Source organism: Ruditapes philippinarum, unplaced genomic scaffold (genome assembly GCF_026571515.1).
Source record: "Ruditapes philippinarum isolate M1 unplaced genomic scaffold, ASM2657151v2 ctg5455_1_1_1_1, whole genome shotgun sequence".
NCBI lineage: Eukaryota > Metazoa > Mollusca > Bivalvia > Venerida > Veneridae > Ruditapes > Ruditapes philippinarum.
Window position 1 is genome coordinate 84,765 of NW_026866065.1, and position 21,994 is coordinate 106,758.

A 21,994-nucleotide genomic window follows, 5' to 3' on the forward strand; every position below is an offset into this window, starting at 1 on the left:
CTTCATACATAAATTTATCGTTGTACTTATCATTTTAAAAGACGAAGAACGCATGATTCTTTTTTCAAATCTTTAATCCCTGCCAAAAGGTTACAACCACACTTGTATTACTTTTATTAAAATGTTTGTAAGTTTAACAAAATAGTACAAATTTCACGATTGGTTTCATGATGGAAATAAACAATCATGATGAAGCTGAATATTTAAACTAGTTGGTTACAAAAATCACAAAACAAAAATACTAATAAGGATTAACAAATGGTAGATTTTAGAAATTGCGTAGTTTTACATTTACATACTACAGGTATTTAATATGGTAAAAAATCTCTCTTTTATATTTTGTTTTCTACTACAACTATTTTAAGATAATACACATAGAGAAAAAAGAACGTAATAATACTGAATCTAGTAAATACATGTATATACAAGAAAGAAAACACCAGAAACGTAAATATCACAGCTCTATTATATTTCACCCTTTTCATAAAAAATCATTTAAATTCGATAACTTTTTATACAAATTTTTCAGAGAGCCAAGCACGAATGTGACGTGAGTTTGGAAATTTTCAAAGATGATTTTCTTCTCGAAAAAGAGACAACGTTTTAAAAGCGTTCGAAAATTATACTTCTTGTCACACTTTTTACAAATCAAATTTGTTTGCCACTACAAATATGCAAAACAAAATCGCAAACAGAAAACGGAAATCATTGTAGTCAAATAATTTTTGAATATTGTTGATTTGGTGTGTTCAGTTCATTTGGCAACCCTATTTTCATACAGGAAAAAAACAATTTTTATTCTGATAGTAAGTCAGTCAGCTGAACGACTCAAATGACGTTAGCTTCATTCTGAATTTTTAAATGAGTAAATAAAAAAAAACAAAAGTAAACTAACAAGAAAGATAAACATATTGAATGACTGGGATAAAATAGTGATCAATTGTTAAAAAAGTGATGCCCACAACCACTCAGAAGAAATTTGGTTGGTTATTTTCAAATTCAAATTTGATTTTGACCAATGAAAACGCTGTTCCTAGGCTCTTTTGTCTATATTCATACGAAACGCTCATTATGCAAGATATTTTTTAATATAGATATTAGTATCGAACAAAAAAAACCATATCAGTTCCATGCATAAATTTTTACATTACAATTTCAAAGAGACATAAAATAAATACAATCTCATTCATGCTAAAATGTATGGATTTTTTCTAAAGTTATCTTTTTTAAAATTTTCTGCGTACTTATGTCGTCTGCTTAGAAATATAAAAGTATACAAAAGAGTAGATGAATTAAAGATACACAAACTCGTTAACTGAAATATCAAACATTGATAATAAGAGTTATCTATTTCGTTATATCAGACTGTTCTGTTCGGTGGTTTAAATGAGGTCCAGGTCATGTAGAGTTGTCGTCTGCCCAACAGGCGGAAGTGGACTCTGGCGGTCTGATACGGCAGAATGTGGACGAGAGTCTTGACGATTGATGATAGATTTAGCGTACTGGTAGTTAGATCCCTGCATATTTGGAACCACGTTGGTAGGTCTTGGTCTAACATAAGCAGGTTGAGCATTCGTTGTGCCAATCGATGGAGGAAACCTTGGTATAGGGCTGGACACATTGTTGGGTTCTGGCGTGTTGATACGCAGGGAGAAGTCTGACATACCTGAAGCTGGTCGCTTCTTTTCAGAGCCCAGAAACGTCATAGCAGGTGCCTGGCCAATATTAAATTTCAGTGGGGCATTAGAATCTTCTCGGAACAAAAAGTCTTCAACGGGTTTGTCGCCATTATACGAGGTACCTGTGCGCCAGTTATCTGAAAACAGATAACATACAGATAAGAATTACAATTAATCCACACTTATAACTTAACAAGTAGACCTGCAATGATCACTTAGCGCTCACCCGAGGACAAACTTATTATTTGTTATTTGTTTTAAAGCAGTGAAAGCTAGTATTTATTACAAGGATTTGAACGATGTAGGTCACTTGACCATACTTCATGTAAAATATTGTTTTAAATTTTTACCATAAATATGGTTTTTATTATATAGATGTAAATCAAGTAACAGAAAAGTAAGATATCAGGTCAATATAAAGATTCTAATATGAACGTACAATTCTACTGAAACACTACACATGCTCAAAAAAAAAAAAAAAAAAAAAAAAAAAAAAAAAAAAACAAACAAAAATGTCAAAAAACAAAACAAAACAATAATACAGATCAACAAGGTAAAGGCAACGTTCACAGGACGCAGCCCCCCCCCCGAAACACCCAAGTAGGGCACCCAGAGAGGCACCAAACAAAAACCTGGAGTTGACATAAGGGCGGCGAAAGGAGAAGTTTCAAAGTTGCACGTAAAAATCCAAGAAAGTAGTTAACAAGGTTAAAATCTAGGTTAAAGAATATGAAATTTCAATTTTACATCTAAAACTGTGCACATAGTCCAACATTTATAGCTGTACATCAAATGACAAGAAAGTAAGTCACTAGGTCAATACTTAAATCATCTGACATTAGATTTCAATTCTACACCTGAAACTGTGCACATAGTAAAAAAACAACAACAGCAACAAAAGAGGTCACTATGTCAAAACCAAGGTCAGCTGATGTCAAAGTTCATTTCTACATCCGAAACTGTACACATGGTCCAAATTGTGTAGCTGTTTGTAAAAAACGAAACAGTTGGTCACTGAGTTCACTGGGATATTGCAAATGGTGACCACAAGACTTTCGATAAATGTCGTAAGACAATGTTTCATGCCAAGCAGCTAAGCTCTCCAGAGAATGTGTTTTCAGTCTTTGTTATATGTAAATAAAGAAAATTCATGACCATCGTTAAACAGATTTACAATGTTTCATGCCTGAGCTCTTTTCCCATAATATTTTCCAATATGTAGACATATGAAAACCTATGACTCCCCGGGCAGAGCCAATTTTGACCCCAGCTAAAATTTGAACAAACTTGTTTGAGGTGCACTACACAAAATTTCGTGCCAAATATCTTAGCTTGTCATTTCAGAGGAGAAGATTTTAAAGACTTTATTTTATACACAAAAGCAAAACATATGAGCTCTTTCAGGGAGGTTTCAATTATGACCCCCTTCCGGGCGTGGCCAATTTTCAAACTAGAAGCATAATTTGAATAACTTTGATAGAGGTCTACCAGGCAATGTTTTATGCCAAATATTTTCGCTCTCACCCTTGTCATTTCAGAAGAATTTTTTATTTTATTTTTACTATAAATATTTTTTCATTTTATTTATATGGATCATCTATGACCCGTGGGGCAGGGCGAATTTTGAGTCCAGGACTATTATTTGAACAATCTTGTTAGAGGTCCACCACACAATGTTTCATACAAAATATGTACTTTTTAGCCTTTGACATTTCAGAGGAGATGATTTTTTTACTATATTCATAAATTATAAGGAAAACCTATGACTCCTTAAGTGGTGTCAAACTTCACACTACAGGCAAACTTTGAACTACTTAGGTAGAGGACATATAGCTTATATTAGATACAACAAATCTCAGCCTAGTACATTCAAACAAGAATTTTATTTTTCATTTCCATTTTTGAAACTTCTTTTTATTTACCCTGTCCCCACCATTGAACTTGGCCAACCAATTTAGACTAACCTTTGTCCCTGAACTAGTATCAAGTATTACCACCTTCTTAGACAGAGTCTAATGCATTTAGAGGCCGTCTATATTTTTCATTAAATTTCATATAATTGAAGATTTACATGTTCAGAAGAGTCTCTCCGGACCAGTATTTGATACTTTTTTTGTTCCACCATTCAAGTAGCTGGGTTTCTTGTTTGAAGAATGTTTAATTTCAAATCAATATGAATACTCTGAGATGTATACTATCATACATTGCTCTTTTGGTTTTGTGACATACATACATATTAAAAATTTAGTTAAATGATTCCGCAAACATAAGCTTAACTGCGCCTGTTCTGTGTTTTTGGATTTGTGAACACTTGTGTGAAAATGTATTTCAGTAATGTTACGAACAAAATAGACTATTATTATATTTCTTTATCCGTTTTTCTTCTGAAATTGTATTTTTTTAAAACAGTAACAGGTCTCCACTCTCACCTATGCTTTTCTGGTAATTGGATTCTGACCGTTATTTCAATGAGTTTTGCCCTCATGTTTATTCATCTACCTTGTAAGGTATCAATTTGTAAACTGATGGTGCTTTTCGTTTGCAAAGTCAAATACTTTTGATAATAGCACTGTGATAGATACCGTATTGATATTATGACTTATAGGAATTGTTTATGAGAAATGCCATACGAAAGATTGCACATGTTATTATCTAATATACATAAAAAGACATAGTGTCTCCTAGATTTATTTGCAATGGTAAGCACTTTGATAATGTCACTCTTGAAATAGAAAATAATCATTAAATGCGTGACAACGAACAATTATAAGTGATTGCCAAAACGCAATATACATATACATTAAAATTATTTCATGAAAACATTGAAAGGCCTGTATTTTACTACGGGTAATTGATAAACCTTTTAATAAATAACCTTTCCGTCATTTTAAGACAAAATGTATTTTAATGTGGCCTATGTATTTTAACGTTAATTTAATTACCAGTATTATCAAATATAAATATGGCGAAGTTCCAGTTTCTCTGGTGGTAGAGCAACTCAGTTGCTCTTCTGTGTATTATTTCAGGCACAAACGGACACCTGAGTATAACCACAGTTTAATTCCAAGACGTTGGCACACATGTATATAACTATATGTTTTCTACCGTGGGATAAAGAAGAAATCGGAAAGTAAATATGCAAATAACACAGTGTTTATTAGAATAGGCAAGTATACAGGGCAGGAAAAATTAAGTTTAATATTCAAACTTCCCATGAATTAAACAGAAATTCAGGCGAAAATCGAAACTTTTGACGATTTAAATAACTAGATATACAAATCACGATTCCTAAACAAGTAAATTAAGCAAAGAAAGTTTCAGTTGAATGGGTGAGCCACTCTTTTACAACAAACACTTCAATCGAACGATTAACGAGCATACTTACTCTGTAAAGAATATGAAGGATTTTTTTAAAACAATAAATATAACACATTTACGACAAACTAATGAAAAGGCAAATGCAATAATGAATCAAATACTTCCCAACATGTTTCATATTTAGGATTATGGCAAATCTATTATATATTGTATTGATACCAATTAAATCTTCTTTTAGATACATGATAACGGGAAGATCTCAGAAACTCGGCAAGTGTGGGTTTTTCCCCATCCCATCCCTGGGTATAAACAAACGTTGACAGTTAACTTTCCCCATCTCATCCCTGGGTATAAACACATTTTGAGCGTTATAGCTTGACGGTGCATTAACGTTCACAATATAATTATCAATGCGATGCACTTATTATCGATATATTTACAAAGTTGTTACTGTAGAATTCTGTATGTACTACGGGATTTGATGGGAAAACACACATGCCGAGTTGTTTTTTTTATCATCGATGATAAAACACAGCACGCACGCAAGCAAACACACAAAATTGTCATTATAGGAACTCCAGTGCTATAAGTCCAAAAGCCTAAAAACATAAAATTTGAATTTCTTACTTAAATCAGCTGAGGCACTTAAAGTAGAACAATATGGCAAAAAAATCTAAGCCCGATTTGAGTGCAACCTTCTATTTGAGTCATTTATAAAAAAAATAAGAAAAACTATTCTAGAAAAAAACGGAGAGGGCAAATGATCTTAAATGTTTTGGTCTAGACCCACATCAAATTGTTTCCAGCCCTTTCATATAAAATGTCCCTTTATACAAAAAGTAACATTTCAAAGATTTGCTATTGTTCTCGGTTTCAACAAAAACCAAATTTTTAATATTTTAATAAGAAACATATATTTGAATAATTGCTAAGCAAAATTCAAAAAAAAATGTTGGAATATACAAAGAATTACTTCTTATAAATTTGCTGGTAACACACATTCTTAGTATGTTAAGATAAAAGAATATTTAAAATCACAGCGTATAATTTGCATTGCGAAATAAGTCCAAATATCATATTTTGTCCTTTTCAAGTTCTGCACTGTTTACAAGCATACGTTCACATTTGTTGTATGTATATACATGTATACTGCAGGTATGCTGTGATAGTTGTATGTCCGACAACGATGTATCTCAGTAGTATTCGTTCGTGTTTTAGCTTTGCATGGTCAGCATTATTTATAATCTATATCTTGCCTCTCCAACAGGTGGTAGATCGTTTTCTATTTCCGTAACAGGGGTACATGCTCTATGTAACATTGGGGATGCACTGCCACTTGGGCTTGGCTGTCTGAATTCCTCTCTAAATCTTGCGACTTGAAGACACTTTCCAGTTGCTCTCGGTGTAAAATCAGTTCCAAGGGGCATGTTTTTGGTGTCAGTTGTTAAAAGATCTGACACACTAATGATTGATCTTGCCGTCAGTGCAGACTCTCCGCTTTCAGATCTTGGAGATTGCAAACCATACAGGTATTCATTCTCTGGGATATTTGCGATCTTTATTTTTGTTGCAACTGGTGGGGCTTGGGTGTTCAAGTAACCGCCTCGTAGGCTCGTAAACGATTCGTCTCTGAACAGGTAATCCTCGAGCTTCCCGTCGGTGAAGCCAATGTACTGAGTACCATGTACTTAAAAGATAACAAAGAAACGATGTTTTAAATAACATTTTATGAGAAGTCGCTAACTGTGGTATATTTTTACTCTGTATTAATAACAAATTCTAGAATAAAAACTTACAATTTTTTTATCCAAATTAGCATCACAGTAGTAAGTACATTTTGACAACTTCAATGAAGAATTTATATAATAAATCGTAACAATTACAATTCTGACTTTAAACAGTATGCAAGTTTAATCTCTGTACAAGCCGTTACCAGGAATAAAAATTATATAGAGAAAATGTTATTAGAAAATTATATCAAAATACTTACCAAGTGTAAGATAAAACACACATCACACTGGTTGAGGGAATCACTTCCACACGTGAAATATTGAAACATGTAACCATCGTGCAATACAAATATGTGACGGATTGTGCACACGTGAAATAATGAATAGTGAGATAATGATATCAGGCAATTTGTGTATTAGTTATTTTTTTCAAATTCTAAACAAGTGCAAAGATAATGAGAAAAATCATTTCAGTACCAAAATTTGAAGGGCAAATACAATCGATTTTTAAATGAGTATAGGTCATTACTAAACGTACATTTACTCGTACAAAGTATTGTTTATTTTTAGTATTAAATAACGAATTTCCTTAAACTAACTGTTGACAACACAAATCGAATAGGTATATATTAGAGAGTGTGCGTAGCATTGCCAAAGAAAAAGTCAAGATATTTATATAATTACCATCGAAACTGTGCTACTTAATGTTCTAATTACACGTTTTTCGACGATTAAGAGTTAGTGAACTCAACACCAGTGCAAATATAAAACAACAGCAATAACAAACGTAATGTTTTGAAAGCAATTATTTACCCATTGCTGTCTTGTCATTTCCAAGAGGTTTAACAAATACAGGAACTGTAAAATATTATCTACTTCAATAAAGGCGTAATAGAGCAATAAGTTGTCCAGTTATTAACTTACATATTAAAAAAGATAAACATTAATATACGCAAGTATGCATGTTAATCGGGGCGACACTCATCTGTAAAACTACCTAATTAACCCTTTCACTGCCATAGGGACGGCTTATGCCGTCCCTGTAATTTTCGGCGTATTTGCCATATGGACGGCTTTTGCCTTTTCTATAATAATAATAATTATAATAATAATAATAATAATAATAATAATAAAAATAATAATAAATATAAAGAAAATTATACCATCGACAATAATTATTATTATACTAACAGATTTGGAAACATATATAATTATTATAATTCTAATAACAAATAATAATAATTATATTAATTGATAATATAGTAATATAATTATAGTAATTTCTGGCAAATAGGTGATCAATAAAACAATAACCCTCTGGCAGCGAAAGGGTTAAATGAACATGATAGTAGTTAAAAAAAGCATACAGCTATTCACAAAAGCAAATAGTATTAAATACCATACATTACCATTGAAGGCGTAATTAGCAATGATGACATACCGTGTGTTTGTGTCTTTGGCTTGACGGAACACTTCCAAATAACAACAGCAGCAACGGCTATGACGGCCAGCAGACAGAGCAGGACTATGATAATAATAAGGTAAGTTGCAAGTCCCTCGTCTTCATCATCCGACTAAATAGACAAAAGTCAAGAACATGTTATGCATTATAACTTTCGTGTTAACAATTCTACTTATTTTTAATGCACTGGCCGAATACAAAGGAAATTGTTGGCGTTATTGATTATTAAATCTTATCTTCAACATTTCTTTTTTTTCACATAAAACATCCAATTTGCAATAGATCCTAACATAGTATACTGTGCCACTTTTACCTCAAAACACAACTTAAAACATAGAAAAATTAGGTAATGAAATGCCATAAACAGTTCAGAACATTCAAACAGCTGAAAAATTTAGTCTGCATGTTTATTTTGATAGGCTATCCCTTTAATAAAAGATTCTTACTATTTCGCCACATGTCACTCCATAGTAAGTTTGGTTGTTGATGGTGAGGTAGGGAGACAGAGTAAGACTGTAACCGTTATAGGAGTAGGCCGTCTTATTATAAATACTGTCACACAGACTGTATGCTGTAGAATTCACAGACGATAAGGTTCCTGATATAACAAATGTCACTACGATACTCCCTGAAATAAGAAAAAAAAACATTTATTGAAATGTGTATAAAATGCAAACATAGGGCATATATATCATTGAAGCTTTAAAGTGCTCATAAAACTGTTATAGCTTATTCTAAATCAAATAATCTAATCAAAATATACCCAGATAGGGATATTAAGGGATGATGAGGTAAAGGCGCCTTTTTGGGGGTATATGTCCCCAGTAGAGAATCTCAGTAAGAGAGGCTTTACACAGGCATACTCTCAGGCTCATAAAATGAATAAACGGTTATAAACGGTATGTTGGTAAAATTTTCTAAATGGTTTGACACAATTATTAACTCTAGTTAAATATAAATTTTACTGCAATATACTAAAGTCATGTCATCACTGCACTTGAAAGATATTGGTTTTAAAATCAAATCTGTCAAATATACCTTCTCTGATAGAGCCAATAGAAAGCAGTACGTCCGGCCACAAATTAGCATATTCTGTCAGAACCATCTGCTCAAATTCATTCTGTTTGTCCACTGATGGCAACACTTTGTTGAAATCAACATCAAACTTAACCTGTAGGGAAAAAGATGGTCGAAACACCATATAAGTTGGGTACAAATTACAAGTAATACTTTGACACACTAACTTTTATCTTATACAATTTATAATAGAAAGACTGATACATTTGAAACTACACAAATGAATAAACTTCACGTATATGTCGAGACAAATATTTACCTGTACTTCATAATCTTCCTCAACTGTCATACCAACGTGTGATGGGTTTTTGATGTTCAGTTTGTGGTTTAAGGTCAAGTTGAAATCTGGAGGGTTCGAGATCACTCTGAACTGCAAGTAATACATTCCAAAACCGGTAAGGGTGAGGTCTGGGAACAAGGCTCTTCCCGAGGTTGCGTCAAAGGAAGACGTAAAGACACCACTCAGAGAGGCATAATTGGAGCTTCCAAGCAGGATAACTTCAGAAGTCCATGTGTGATCCTGAATAAAGACACATATAAAGATAAGTTTGAATTTTCATTTTGTAATTATAATTACAGTAGTTGAATTGTTTTTACGACCAACAGATACTTTAAATAGTTTCTCAGAATTCACATTAAAAAAAGTAAAGAGTTGAATTGTAAAACAAAAACAAAAAATTGTGCTACTGAATTCTACGCAAAACATTCCTTGGTCAACGCTCCACTCATCTTTAAGAATAAATAATTACAGTCAGTTAAGCAAATATGGAATATATACATACCCTCCATGCAATATCGGAAATGATATCTTCTGTATTAGAATCTTGCAAATCTAGTGTAACTGAAAAACGAGCATCTTTCACGATATCACCACTTGTTTGATCATATACGTGAACCTTTATTGGTCGTCCATCAACATCAAAAGGATCTGAAGCCAATGTAAAGTTTTCAGCTTCCGCTGGGTAGGAGACATTGAAGTCCAGTACATAGCCGGTGCCCATGTGCGATATAGCAAGGTCGGTAAAGGTAAACCAACCTTCACTGCAGTTTACAGTGACAGTTCCGTTTAACATGGCATTTGGGTGACCAGAGCCTTCTCGCAGACTAGCAGTAAGCTGCCATGGATATTCTGTTGTTCCAAGCTCAGTTATAACATTATCCTGAAAATAGTGAAATATAAAATGTGTTTAGTTGCCGAAATTGTTGAATTAAGCTTTACCTTATTCCGATGTTTAAGTAACAAAGAAACACGTTTCATAAGATATAATAGCTACAAATAAATTCCGATAGCTAAGTGCGTTGTTAAATCAATTACGCTTGCACTGATATTAAAGCAATTGATACTTATCTCTCACTGAACATATTACCAAACAAAACAAAGTACTTAATAGTACAAAGAATTAGTCACTAAGAACAAACATTCTTATATATAATTATAAATAAATTACACAATGATTATACATCTTACCGAAATATCAGCAACTCGTATTCTTGGCTGTTTTTTTAGAAGGACACCTTCATATTCTGGCTCTGGTTTATCAACAAAGTAAAGGTGATCTGGTGACGGCGTGTTGTACACAATAGTGGGTGATGCTGGGTCGGTAGCCGGTACCTGAACAGTCTCACATCCTCCAGTCACATTCAGACTTTCGCTAACATTTCCTACTTGACATTCATTTACGATGCTTGAAGCAATCTCTGTCAGCTTTGAATAATCGATCGAGTTTGAAGCGGTGTCATTAATATCTGAAATTTTTTGGAGAAAAATAAAGACTTGACATATAAACAGGCACAGCATGCAATAAGAAGGATTATACTGTGGTACGTATAAACACTATATTTTCACGTTATGTAAGACATATGCTGCTATAATGTATTTGAAAATGCATTTAAAAAATAATCAGATAAATTACAAATTATGAACATATTGTAAGTCATTAGGATTCTGATTCAATCCTGTGTCATTCGTTTGTACCATTTGTAATTTGAATAATATCACATAATTATACTGAAGGTTTGCAGCAGATAATATTCTACAAGACAGTATAACCTATTTTTTAATAAAACAAAATGTGCCTACTTGACACTGGTTCATCTCCAATTTCAATTTCAACAGTTATTCCTCCAGTTGATCTCTTCTTTCGTCCGCTATTTGATGCACTCACAACCTTCACTACACGTACTTTGTTTACTGGGATACCCAGGAAATTAGCCAGATTTTCAACGATGCCGTCCCCGAAGAACTGGTCAACAGTTAAGCTTGGCATACCAAATGTTACAATGACAGACTCCTGTGTTTTAACATCAATTACTTGTGTTCCTTTAATGATTATTGTCAATTCCCCGGTTTCTTTGTCAAAGTAATTGGCTCCCGTTCCATTTGCTATATAAGGTTCATACTCATTTCCTAAAACATGAATATAGACAAATTGAATATAAACTGCAAGTTAATTCGATCCAATCAATATTACAAGCACGTACTACTACTAGTATCATCGCAAATATTTTGGCAACTTCTATAAAAAGAATATCAACACTACTTGGCATTTACTCTTTGCAAAACCTCGAACAAAGTCAGATTTTAAAAAAAAACGTATTAACTATGTACTTTTCAATTTAACAAAGATAAGGTTACCTTTTGGAGTCGATGTAATGAATCTGCCTTTGCTGTCAGTTCTTCCGTTGGTTGGCATGACATACTCGTTATCAACATACACATCAAGTCTATTTGACTTTGAGTACCAAAGGGTGAACTTAATTGCTTCACTAGGAGAAGCGTTCAACAAACGGTATCTCATATGCTTGGGTGTGACACTTGACAGATGTACCAAATAATCTTCACCTGTAATGTATAGTTAGAAATTATCGATATTTAAGAATATCAGTTTCAGAAATCCATTTTGTATATTTAATGTTCACAGGGCAATTTAACAATGAATATTGTCATATGGCTATTTACTTTTCTGCAAAATTATCTACAAACTCTTTTATATTACATAGAAAAACGTGTCATTAGGTAAAGAAAAACGTCAAGTATATTTATGTAAACCATCTTATTAATTGACCAAAAAGCAAGAGTAGAGACATAGTCTAGTTGACACAATATAATTAATTCCTATTAGCCCTTATTAGCCCTCATTTGTTTGACAGTTTTGTCATTGAAATGAGAAGAGAACTGATGAAATAAACATTAGATACAAATTGCTGGTAGCCAAAATTGATGCTAAGCAATACATTTCCGATTGAGAGGCATCTTTTTCTCAGTCAAATACTTTAAAAGTAAAAAAAATAACCATCACTTAAACTATGTTTACATAATTTTGAGAGCGTGTGTCCTCGTTTGAGTATCTTGATAAATATACATACAAATTTATGTTAATTTACACACACCTGTATCAACAAGGGCCATAAATGTTGATATTCGCAATCTACATGTGTAACCACTGCACCATCCGTGATCCTGCGGACCATTGATAAGATCAAGATATCCATTACCAAGTATAGCAACTGGAGAAAGACGCCTCGTCTCCGTGTCATCATCCATACTTTCTATTATAAGCAACTGATAGTTCAGATCAGAGTCGCATTCATACGCGTGCCATGTAGAGCGATATATACAGTTGTCACTTCGGATCACACCTAAGCAAATGGTTGAATAATTATCAAAGTAATTAAAGTTCACAAATACAAAACAAAACACCAACAGAGATTTCTTTTAATTATAGATACAGGGCTCATTTGTAAAGAGACATATGAGAAAATGAAGTTTTAAATGATTACTAGTCGCATCCAACAATTAAGACTTGAGGATCGAAATTAGAAGTGTCATTATTAGTGAAAGGGCATGTCAATAAATAGCACTAATAGGAAAAATATAAATGTTAAAGAAAACACAGTAGTCCATGAACTATTTATTGCTTATTGTTTTTCTTATATTAGCAAAAAATCTCCTGAATACACTTTGAAAATGATAAACGTAACAAATATTTATAATCTTAGACATACCTTTATGTGGAGCTAATGTATTGACTGCAATTTTATTGCCATCTATGTCAGTAAGCATTGTTTTTGGTATTCTGGCATCTCCTAGACCACGTCTCGGATCGCCATCCCATTCCCATTCTGATTCCGGAACGACGGAACCAATATGGCCAAGGAACGTACCATCCATGTCTTTGAAAAGAGCTTTCTTATGTCCATCACAATCCATGTCGACGCAGTCTGCACCATTAATACGTCTGAAATTATAAAATGTTGCATGCTCAAAGTCATAGCATTTATTCCATTTTAAACAGAATATTGACCTACTGTGAACTGCTTAAATGATAATGTCACTCTCCAGATATTATGTCCTTATTCTCATCTTTTCATTTGGAGACATTTAAGAAAATCATCGGATTTCCACCAACATGGTGTTGCAATTATAAATTCTTAGTTATCGCCTGATTGTGAATCTCCTTTTCATGGAGTGATTGAAACGTATATAATTCATGCTGTATACTTTTTTTAAAATTACCTTCACAATACAAAATAAGTGTAAAATAATTGCATGTTAGATTTACCTTTACATTTTTTAATTATAAAACACCTTTTTCATTATTGTCACAAAATGTCTAGCAAATGTAGATTAATGTCTAAAGTTTATGACTCAGTTCAATATTTCACGTTTCATTAAGTTTGACTATCAATAACAGACAAATAATATATAAATCATAACATGTCTTTATGATCATGTGCAAACTATTAAGAAATACTCAAAGTATATACGTACGCAACATTTGGTCTATGATATATGATTTTGTTGGTCTCGTCAACATCAATCAAAGTCACTTCTTTCGACTCAATGGGGTGTATTCCGTCATCATTGTTAGCATTTGTAGAAATTCCAAAGTTTGATTTGCAACTGCTACTCTTATACTTCGCGAAGGTGACGTTGTTCATTATCATAAGTCCACCTATAGCTGGATAAGACATACATCCTGCCCATGGATGTGTAGGAAGTCCGTTGTCTTTCGAATAGAAGTTTGGAAATATCAAACCAACCATTCCTTTCGAAGGCAACATACTAGGACGAGCCATTTCAGAGAGCTTGTAGTTATCGTCATTTTTAGGAGTGACATCATTTTGGCAGTCAAAACTACTTGTTTCGCCTACAAATAGTGTATTACGCACTTGCATTGTTTTGTTTGCAAAGACATGTGATAATGAATGCGGTTTTAACACAATAGGGAAGAGACCGTTGGTGTTCTCAATAAGAATATTATTTTGGGCAAGGAAACTTGGATCGTTTTGATAGTAAATACCATAGTCATGAGTTTTCCAAACTGTGTGACCAGACATTTGCGCACAGTCAGTTTGTTTAAGAACATCTCTGAATTCAACAACAAATCCTCCTAGGACATTCGCATAAGCTTTATTGTTCTTGTATCTATCGGAAGTGTCGTCACAATCTTGAGGTGGAACATGGAATGCTATCCTCTCTGAACCAGTGACAAGGTTTCCTTGAAGAACCAAGTCAGAAGATGTCATAGCCTCTATGCCGCTTTCAGACTCAAAATCGTATAATTCAAATCTATCTTGGTAAGAAGCCGTACTCACAACCAATGCTACTAAGTTGTTGATTAGTCTTGTATCACCGGAGCTGGTTCTTATAGCTGAAGTAAAATAAATTAAGTCTTATTGTCAAATAAGCTATACTAATTGATATAAATCAATTGATAACTTTTGATTTTAAAAATATGTTTTTGGAATTCAAAAAAGGGGAATTTTTTATCTTTCGGAACCAATAAAAGCTCAAAATTTAAAATTTTTCCCTTTTTTTTTTTATTTTACCCCCCATCTTTTTAATTGGTTTGTTAATATTCTGTTATTTCGATTTTTTATGAAGTTCACGAAAGGTAAAAATAATCATATACACCGTGCGAATTGCATGCGGATGTTTCAAATGTCTAACTTAATCATGGTGTTCATATAAAAATGTCGAGTTCAAGATATGCCAGATGGAGATGCAAAGTGACGGTTGCTTGCATCTATCACTGTCGTCCATGGAGATTCATCAAGGTCCGCAACATTTAAATTTTAGTATGCTTTCCGACTTAGAGGTTTCCATTTTTGAATTTTTTTTAGAATGGACACAGGTTTATATAAACTTGGCATGTACAGTTTTAAAGAGATATGTTTGACAATTCGCGTTTAAAAACAGTGTATGAAAATTAATTTGTTTTGGATCGAAGTTAATGTTTTTACATTGGTCAATTGACCATTTATGAATAAACACGTTTACTCACCGTTTCCAATAGATCCAAATACAACGTTTTCTGTCACATTAAGACTTCCTGTACCAAACACTCCGACTGCTGTATTAAAACCATTATGAAAGGAACATTTACTGACTTTTGACGGCTTAACATCACTAACAGTTCCTGTAGCTAAAAAGGCGAGTGAGTATCTTGGGTCAAACTCATCGGTGAATCCCTCTTGTCCGGTATGATAGAACTCGACATTTGACAATCTTGCATAACCTATATAAGTCGTGATATAATTCATTTTATTATACATACATGTTCTTGTACATCGTTACAATATGTTTCAAGTACAGAAAAGAACACATTAATAATACTATAACAAAAAGTACGAGAATAGAATTAAATGATTATTAAATGTACATACCTTAACAGTGTGAAGATGTTACACAAATTTTTCGTAAATAAAAGTGTTCTTAATATAAAATACCTGTATAAGTTTGGCCGTTGGAAGTTATTAATCCAACTATTACGCGAGTTCCAAATGACTCCTTGTACAAAGCATCGTAGTCTTGTCCGACTATCTTGATATTTCTTGATAAAAGACCAACTGCTGCACCGACCTTAATTTCCTGACCGTTAGATAGCGTCTCACGGTGAGCTGAAATGTTATATACCATAATTATAAACTGGAGACAAAATATTTATTATAAATTTTATGACAGCTTACCCTTATTGTAAAACTAATTCTATTTGATTCATTTATATTTCAGTAAATAACCCAAGGCACACAGCAAAAAGGTTACACAGCATTGAAATATCAGTTAATCAAATGCGTGTTGAACCATCTTTTTATTGAAAAGATATTGTAAAATGTATCACCTATTCTTCATTATACATTTAACTAAAACCTTTCTGTGTAAATTTATGTTTAGTTTATTGAAATTAATTTATGTATCAGCCTTTGATTCCTTGTTAATGTTCGCGTATTAATCTTTTTTTAATATGAACCAAAATAGTTTATAAAGAGAATATTTATTTGAAGCACTCAATGTGCTACAGCTTTGAGTGGAAATATTGTACAGCATAAATGTTACCTATATGAGAGTGTTTCAATGTAGTGTTCAATGTAAGGGTAATGTTGTCAGATGCTACGGACTCTATTTTAAACGATTCAGTCTGCCATGGATCAAAACTTGTAGGTCCAAGAACAATTTCATCACCAGAAGACCATTGCACCTGGTCTGAGAGAACTATTTTATTTGACCCAGCTGTAGCTGTTGTTGCAAGTTCTGTCCAGGTATTCCCGACATCTTTTCCAAAGAGATCCAAGCCACCAAATACGCCTATAATTTGAATAATAAATTTAACAATGATATAAATAAAAATAATTTCTTATGGTTTGTTTGTTTGTTTCATTTTAAGCCTTTTCCCAACAGTATTTCAGTCATATAGGCGGGTAGTTTCCTAACAATCGTTCCTGGATAGTTACACCAGTACTAGATTACTTTCCTCCGCGCTAAACTACCAAAGCATCTCCCGGGGATCGAACCCACGCCAGAAAGGTAACTGGATTAGAAGTCATCGTCTCTAACCCCTCGACCACGGAGGCGGAATAATTTCTTATGGACCAAACCTATTATTGTATAAGTAACTGATGCTATTAAAATAAAGGTTACGTTTGCTGTTTCTACTTACTTGATTATTCCAGATTTTATTTCTATCAAATGAATACAGTATACATTTTCTCACATTCCAACTTTATCATAAATAATATGTTAAAGTTAATACACTCAAAACGTTAAGATGTAATTTTAAAGTAATTAATGTTAAGAAATTAACATTGTAAACATATAATGAGTTATGCTTATGTATTTTTTCTTTGAACATTTATATCAATAAAATGAAACAATTTCAAAAAATAACCTATAGCTTTGGCTCCAAGAACAGGCCCGTCTCCTGGAATACGATAAGGTGAAGATTGGTTCCCTCTTAAAGTAATTGTAGCCAAACCATCAAACGGATCTTCTGGCCAACCGATAATGAGTCGACCTGCTTTGATGATGATAAAGTCAGCCTCAATTTCATACACAGCTCCTGGTGTGTCAAAAAACTCGAGAACACCCTCAATCAGTATTGTTCCAAGCTTCGGGAATGGTGTAGTCCTGTTAACTACCACCCACGATCCTAAAAATATCAAATCACCAAAAGCCATTTTATGTGAGTTTACTCAATTCAATTCAATATATACATGCATTATTATCTTATCTGATTTATCATTATCTATCGCAGTCGTTTCTTTTTAGTGATGTTATTTAATGAATATAAAAGAATATTTATACACACATTTTGGCTGAAAATATAATTATGATTTCGTCAAATTCCCTGTGATGTGTAAGCAGATTGAATAATAATACTATTATTATTGTTATTATTATTATTATCATTATCATTATTATTATTATTATTATCATCATTATATTATAATTATTATTATTATTATTATTACTATACATTTTATATTAAAATTTTATATTTAAGTTTGTTAACAGAATGTTTACAAAAAAGTTTTTTTACCAGCTGCAATCCGGACGTTATCAAAGTCAGTCGGCAATCCATATGTCCCTCCTTCTGTAGACACAAACGTCTCATTGTCTATATTAGAGATGTTCCAGAGAGTAGTATCATCCCATAAATCAAAGTCAAGTGGGCGTTCTGTTGCAGGAGGTACAGTATCCGGGTCCGGTGGAGGAATGCAATTCTCGTAAAAACATTTATATGCTGTGAAAGTTACTGGCCGGTCCACCGAATAAGGTCCGGGCGATGGGCTACCACGTTTAGAGCGTTTATTTCCATGGACTTGAAAACAAATATACAGTAAATAATACGAGTTCAAGTTAAATATATCATTTTAATGAAGACCATTTCAATTAGTTTTACAAAATACCTATAAATTTGTTCACGAGTATATATGTTTTGCATACTTCAAATCAGGTATATTTGACCGCGGATTAGATAAAAAGACAATCAAATAGTGAACATTCAACTGTTGTATGTTGTATATTTAGATAATTTTGGCACAATTCATCAACCCTAATTCAAATATAGTGGCTGAATATATGGAAATATATAAACAAATGTTTAAGTAAGCAAAATGATTTTCTGTTGGTCACTAAAGTGACTTATAATAAACTTTTAATACCTATGAATTTGACTTTGCTGTTAGTATTGTCCCATGTCCAATCACCATTTTTCGCAGTAGCTGGATCTATACTTCCAACAGTTGCATTTATGTATGATTGACCTCCATCGAATGAAAACCTATCAGGTAGAACCTCTGCTTCGAATTCCATCAAAAGATAATCACTTGCCTAAGAATGAAAACATTTTATTGGCATTAAGTACAGTTAAAATGATTTTGTATTTTGTAGAGAAGTCGAAGTACTCCTTTACTTTTATGACAAATAATATAACATTCAGAGCTTCTTTTCTTAGATCATCTTATATGCTTTAGAAGACATTATGTACTTGCAAGGGTGATATAAACTAATTTTAAATTTACAATTGTCAAACCTTTATCTTAAATAATTTCTGCGTTATAAGACAAGAAATCAATTACCTCAAAATGTTCAAATTGTCCCGTGAAACTTATATTATGAATTTGTTTTGCACCTTCAAATTCGAACGAGTAAGTTGCACCATCAAGTAGAGCTAATGCCCATCCTGATCCATGAGTAATTCGTTTGTCGGCAAACGGACAGCTGCTTGTACCAAACTGGTTTGTTATCATAAAGTTTCTGCCGTTTAATGACTCTGGCGTTGCTTTGTTAAATGACAGTCTGTGCCATTTCTTGTATTTTGGTGGACACATACTTGCGGGCTTGAACATACTGAAGTCTGCTGCATGTTCACAATCAGTTGGTACAGTACCTGTGGTTGGTAAGACAGTCCAGCCAGCGGCTTTACCTGTAAGACTTCCATCCAAATCAGTAAAAACACCTTCCCAATCCCATGCAAATACTGCTTTATTTGGCGCATTTACAAACTTAATGCCTTCAGTATGGTATGTGTATCCACCACATAAGTCGCTACATGTTCCATCAATTCTGGTCATGCGGAGCGTTGCACAGTTATTGCTTGCAAAATTTACAAATCGGACATTTTTTGCTTTGAATCCTGCTCCATATGGAAAGATTAAACCCCCTCTTGTACAGCCTTGCTCTACATGTGGTATAACTGTTGTAAGACCAACTATCAAACTGTCCTCAATCATTGGAGCCTCATCCGTGTACAGAGGAGCATTTAATACAATTTTTCCTTCATAACCAGCTAGTTTATTTTGAACAAGAATGAAATTTTTAAATTGTAAAGCACCACTGTTAACAGCTTCCGCGCCTTTATCGCAATTCCATGCATACAGACCGTCAAAAACTGCTGGCTCTGCGTCAGAGGCAATGCATGAATCTTTTTGGGGGAAGTAGTCTGGGAAAATCCACAAACCGAACCAACCAAAACTATGGGCTGAGTTGTTTGAAAACACCCCTAGAGGAGTTTTGATAGGACATACTGATTCAGTGTGTGATGGTCCTTCGGGGTGATCGTGCATCCTGTACCAATAACCAAAGTGAGTTCCACCAGCTGCAGCGTTATGCTGAATAGTGTTGTTTGGATTAGTAACCCAATAGGAGGCAGGGGTAATATCATCGTTCAAAAGACTTGAACTCTCCCTTACAAAAACAGCCAAGTTATATTGTATGGTATTTCCGGTCTCGATACCGTCTTCCAAGAAAAACGCTCCACCCATGATATTATAAATGACAGTCTTTTCAATCAAGGTATTGTGAGTACCGTGAATATTTACAGCTCTGTTGAAAGTATGATGTATACCGCATCCTCTAACATAGCTAGTTGACATATCACCATTCAAATGGAAATGTACAGGATATCTGCCTAATCTGAATGCTTGACCAGCAAAAGTAACCTCAGTATATGAGATTTTAGCCTGGGCTTCGTGAGTATTATATACAGGAGCATGAACCAAAATCATTCCTCCAAATTGACTGCTGCCAATTTCATCTCCAAATCTCCCCAGGAAGCATGTTTGAGTTACAAACTCACCTGTCAATCGAAAAGAAAAACTTCCATTAACTGATAATAATCAATGATGAAAATATTTATAAACGAGAATGTAGCATTACTGAATAAATGAGGTGACAAAGAGCTGTTCAAATTCTTTCATCCGCTACATGTTCATTAAACAACGTCAAGTTTCTTAAATAATTATGACAAAAACTAATAATAATTAATTATTAATCTGCAGCAGGCAGATATTATTGTATTTAACATATTCCATATCTTCTCGTTGCATATAAAACGTATTACATGTAGTAATATTTAATACCTGTATCAAATCCAGCCTCACATGCCTTTATTTCTTGTTCCCATTGGGCATCAGTGTTACCCCTGACAACAACATTGTGTGTCAGCAATCCAACTTCAGCTCTGAATTCTACAGTTGTACCATCGAATGTTTCCTGCGTGCCCCAGTGAGTGGCTTCAAGTGCAGAGTCAAGCGTTAGTGTACGTTTGTCTAATGATATGTTGGTGATTTTTTTCTTCTCATTTTCACTCTGCGAATGTTTATGACTTGTTGAAGCAATAACTATTTCGTCTCCAACATTCCATTCCACTGGGTTCTGTAATTCAAGTGTGCTTGACCCTGATGTGGCTGTTGATTCTAACCTTGTCCATGTTAGAGGTATTTCTATTCCTGTTCAAATATAAGGTTAAAAGACGATCAGGAAATACCATGAAGTAATTTTACAACGACAAGAATTAAAAGAAAACAAGATAAGGACCCCGAGATTCTTTTTAAAACAGCTTCATTAATTTTCTATAAAACTACGTTAAAAATATATAATTGTTGAATACAAACCATGAAGATCTAGCGTTCCGTTCCTGACTGCGAGTACTTTAGTTCCATAAATAGGTAATTCCTTATCTCTATGATGACCGTATAAGGTGATGATACCCTTATGCTGAAAAGGTTCAGATTCCGTGCCAACTTGTAAAAGACCTCCATCAGTAATCATTATGATTTTAGACTTCAGTTCCACATCCTTTTCGTCAAATATCAATTTTCCGCCTTAAACATAAAGATTTTAAGATAATTCAAGCAATTCAGAAAAATATAGGTTTACACACTTAACAAAAAGGTGCAATTTCCAGACCTTGTACAATGTAGCTTTCCAAATTCAAACTTGAATATACCATTTATTTCATTTAATACCAAGCTTAAGGGCAAAAATAAAATTAAATCCCCGACATTTGAAATCTGGCTTGCAGTATTTGATTTACGCTTGGAGCAAGATCGGGCTAATATTTAAAAAGAATGTATTATTAATGTAACATTAAAATAATTGAGTGTTATCAAAATGATATGTAGCATTTTTAGCTCAATTCAACATTTATTTTGTCGCGCAAGGA

At 33.4% G+C, this 21,994-nt stretch overlaps 1 protein-coding gene across 3 annotated transcripts in view; it reads right to left on the minus strand.

Annotated features, from left to right (window-relative positions):
• Positions 1-1,350: 1,350 nt before the first annotated feature.
• Positions 1,351-21,994, minus strand: part of LOC132731149 (fibrocystin-L-like) — a 44,356-nt gene continuing 23,712 nt past the window's right edge. Inside the window, exons 34-55 of one of the 3 annotated variants that reach the window (XM_060717275.1) lie at positions 21,444-21,653; positions 20,910-21,278; positions 19,128-20,626; positions 18,711-18,879; positions 18,086-18,367; positions 17,435-17,695; positions 16,606-16,854; positions 15,999-16,169; positions 15,554-15,787; positions 14,038-14,920; positions 13,272-13,504; positions 12,657-12,905; positions 11,902-12,108; positions 11,347-11,673; positions 10,735-11,012; positions 10,049-10,426; positions 9,526-9,786; positions 9,228-9,360; positions 8,636-8,817; positions 8,169-8,301; positions 7,541-7,585; positions 1,351-1,816 (exon numbers count right to left, since the gene is read on the minus strand). In XM_060717275.1, the coding sequence (XP_060573258.1) occupies positions 1,383-1,816; positions 7,541-7,585; positions 8,169-8,301; positions 8,636-8,817; positions 9,228-9,360; positions 9,526-9,786; positions 10,049-10,426; positions 10,735-11,012; positions 11,347-11,673; positions 11,902-12,108; positions 12,657-12,905; positions 13,272-13,504; positions 14,038-14,920; positions 15,554-15,787; positions 15,999-16,169; positions 16,606-16,854; positions 17,435-17,695; positions 18,086-18,367; positions 18,711-18,879; positions 19,128-20,626; positions 20,910-21,278; positions 21,444-21,653 (7,187 nt within the window). In that variant the 3' untranslated portion in view covers positions 1,351-1,382. Of the gene's footprint in view, positions 1,817-6,019; positions 6,685-7,540; positions 7,586-8,168; positions 8,302-8,635; positions 8,818-9,227; positions 9,361-9,525; positions 9,787-10,048; positions 10,427-10,734; positions 11,013-11,346; positions 11,674-11,901; positions 12,109-12,656; positions 12,906-13,271; positions 13,505-14,037; positions 14,921-15,553; positions 15,788-15,998; positions 16,170-16,605; positions 16,855-17,434; positions 17,696-18,085; positions 18,368-18,710; positions 18,880-19,127; positions 20,627-20,909; positions 21,279-21,443; positions 21,654-21,994 lie in introns of those variants that run through there. The other 2 variants (XM_060717273.1, XM_060717276.1) reach the window with 2 other exon arrangements.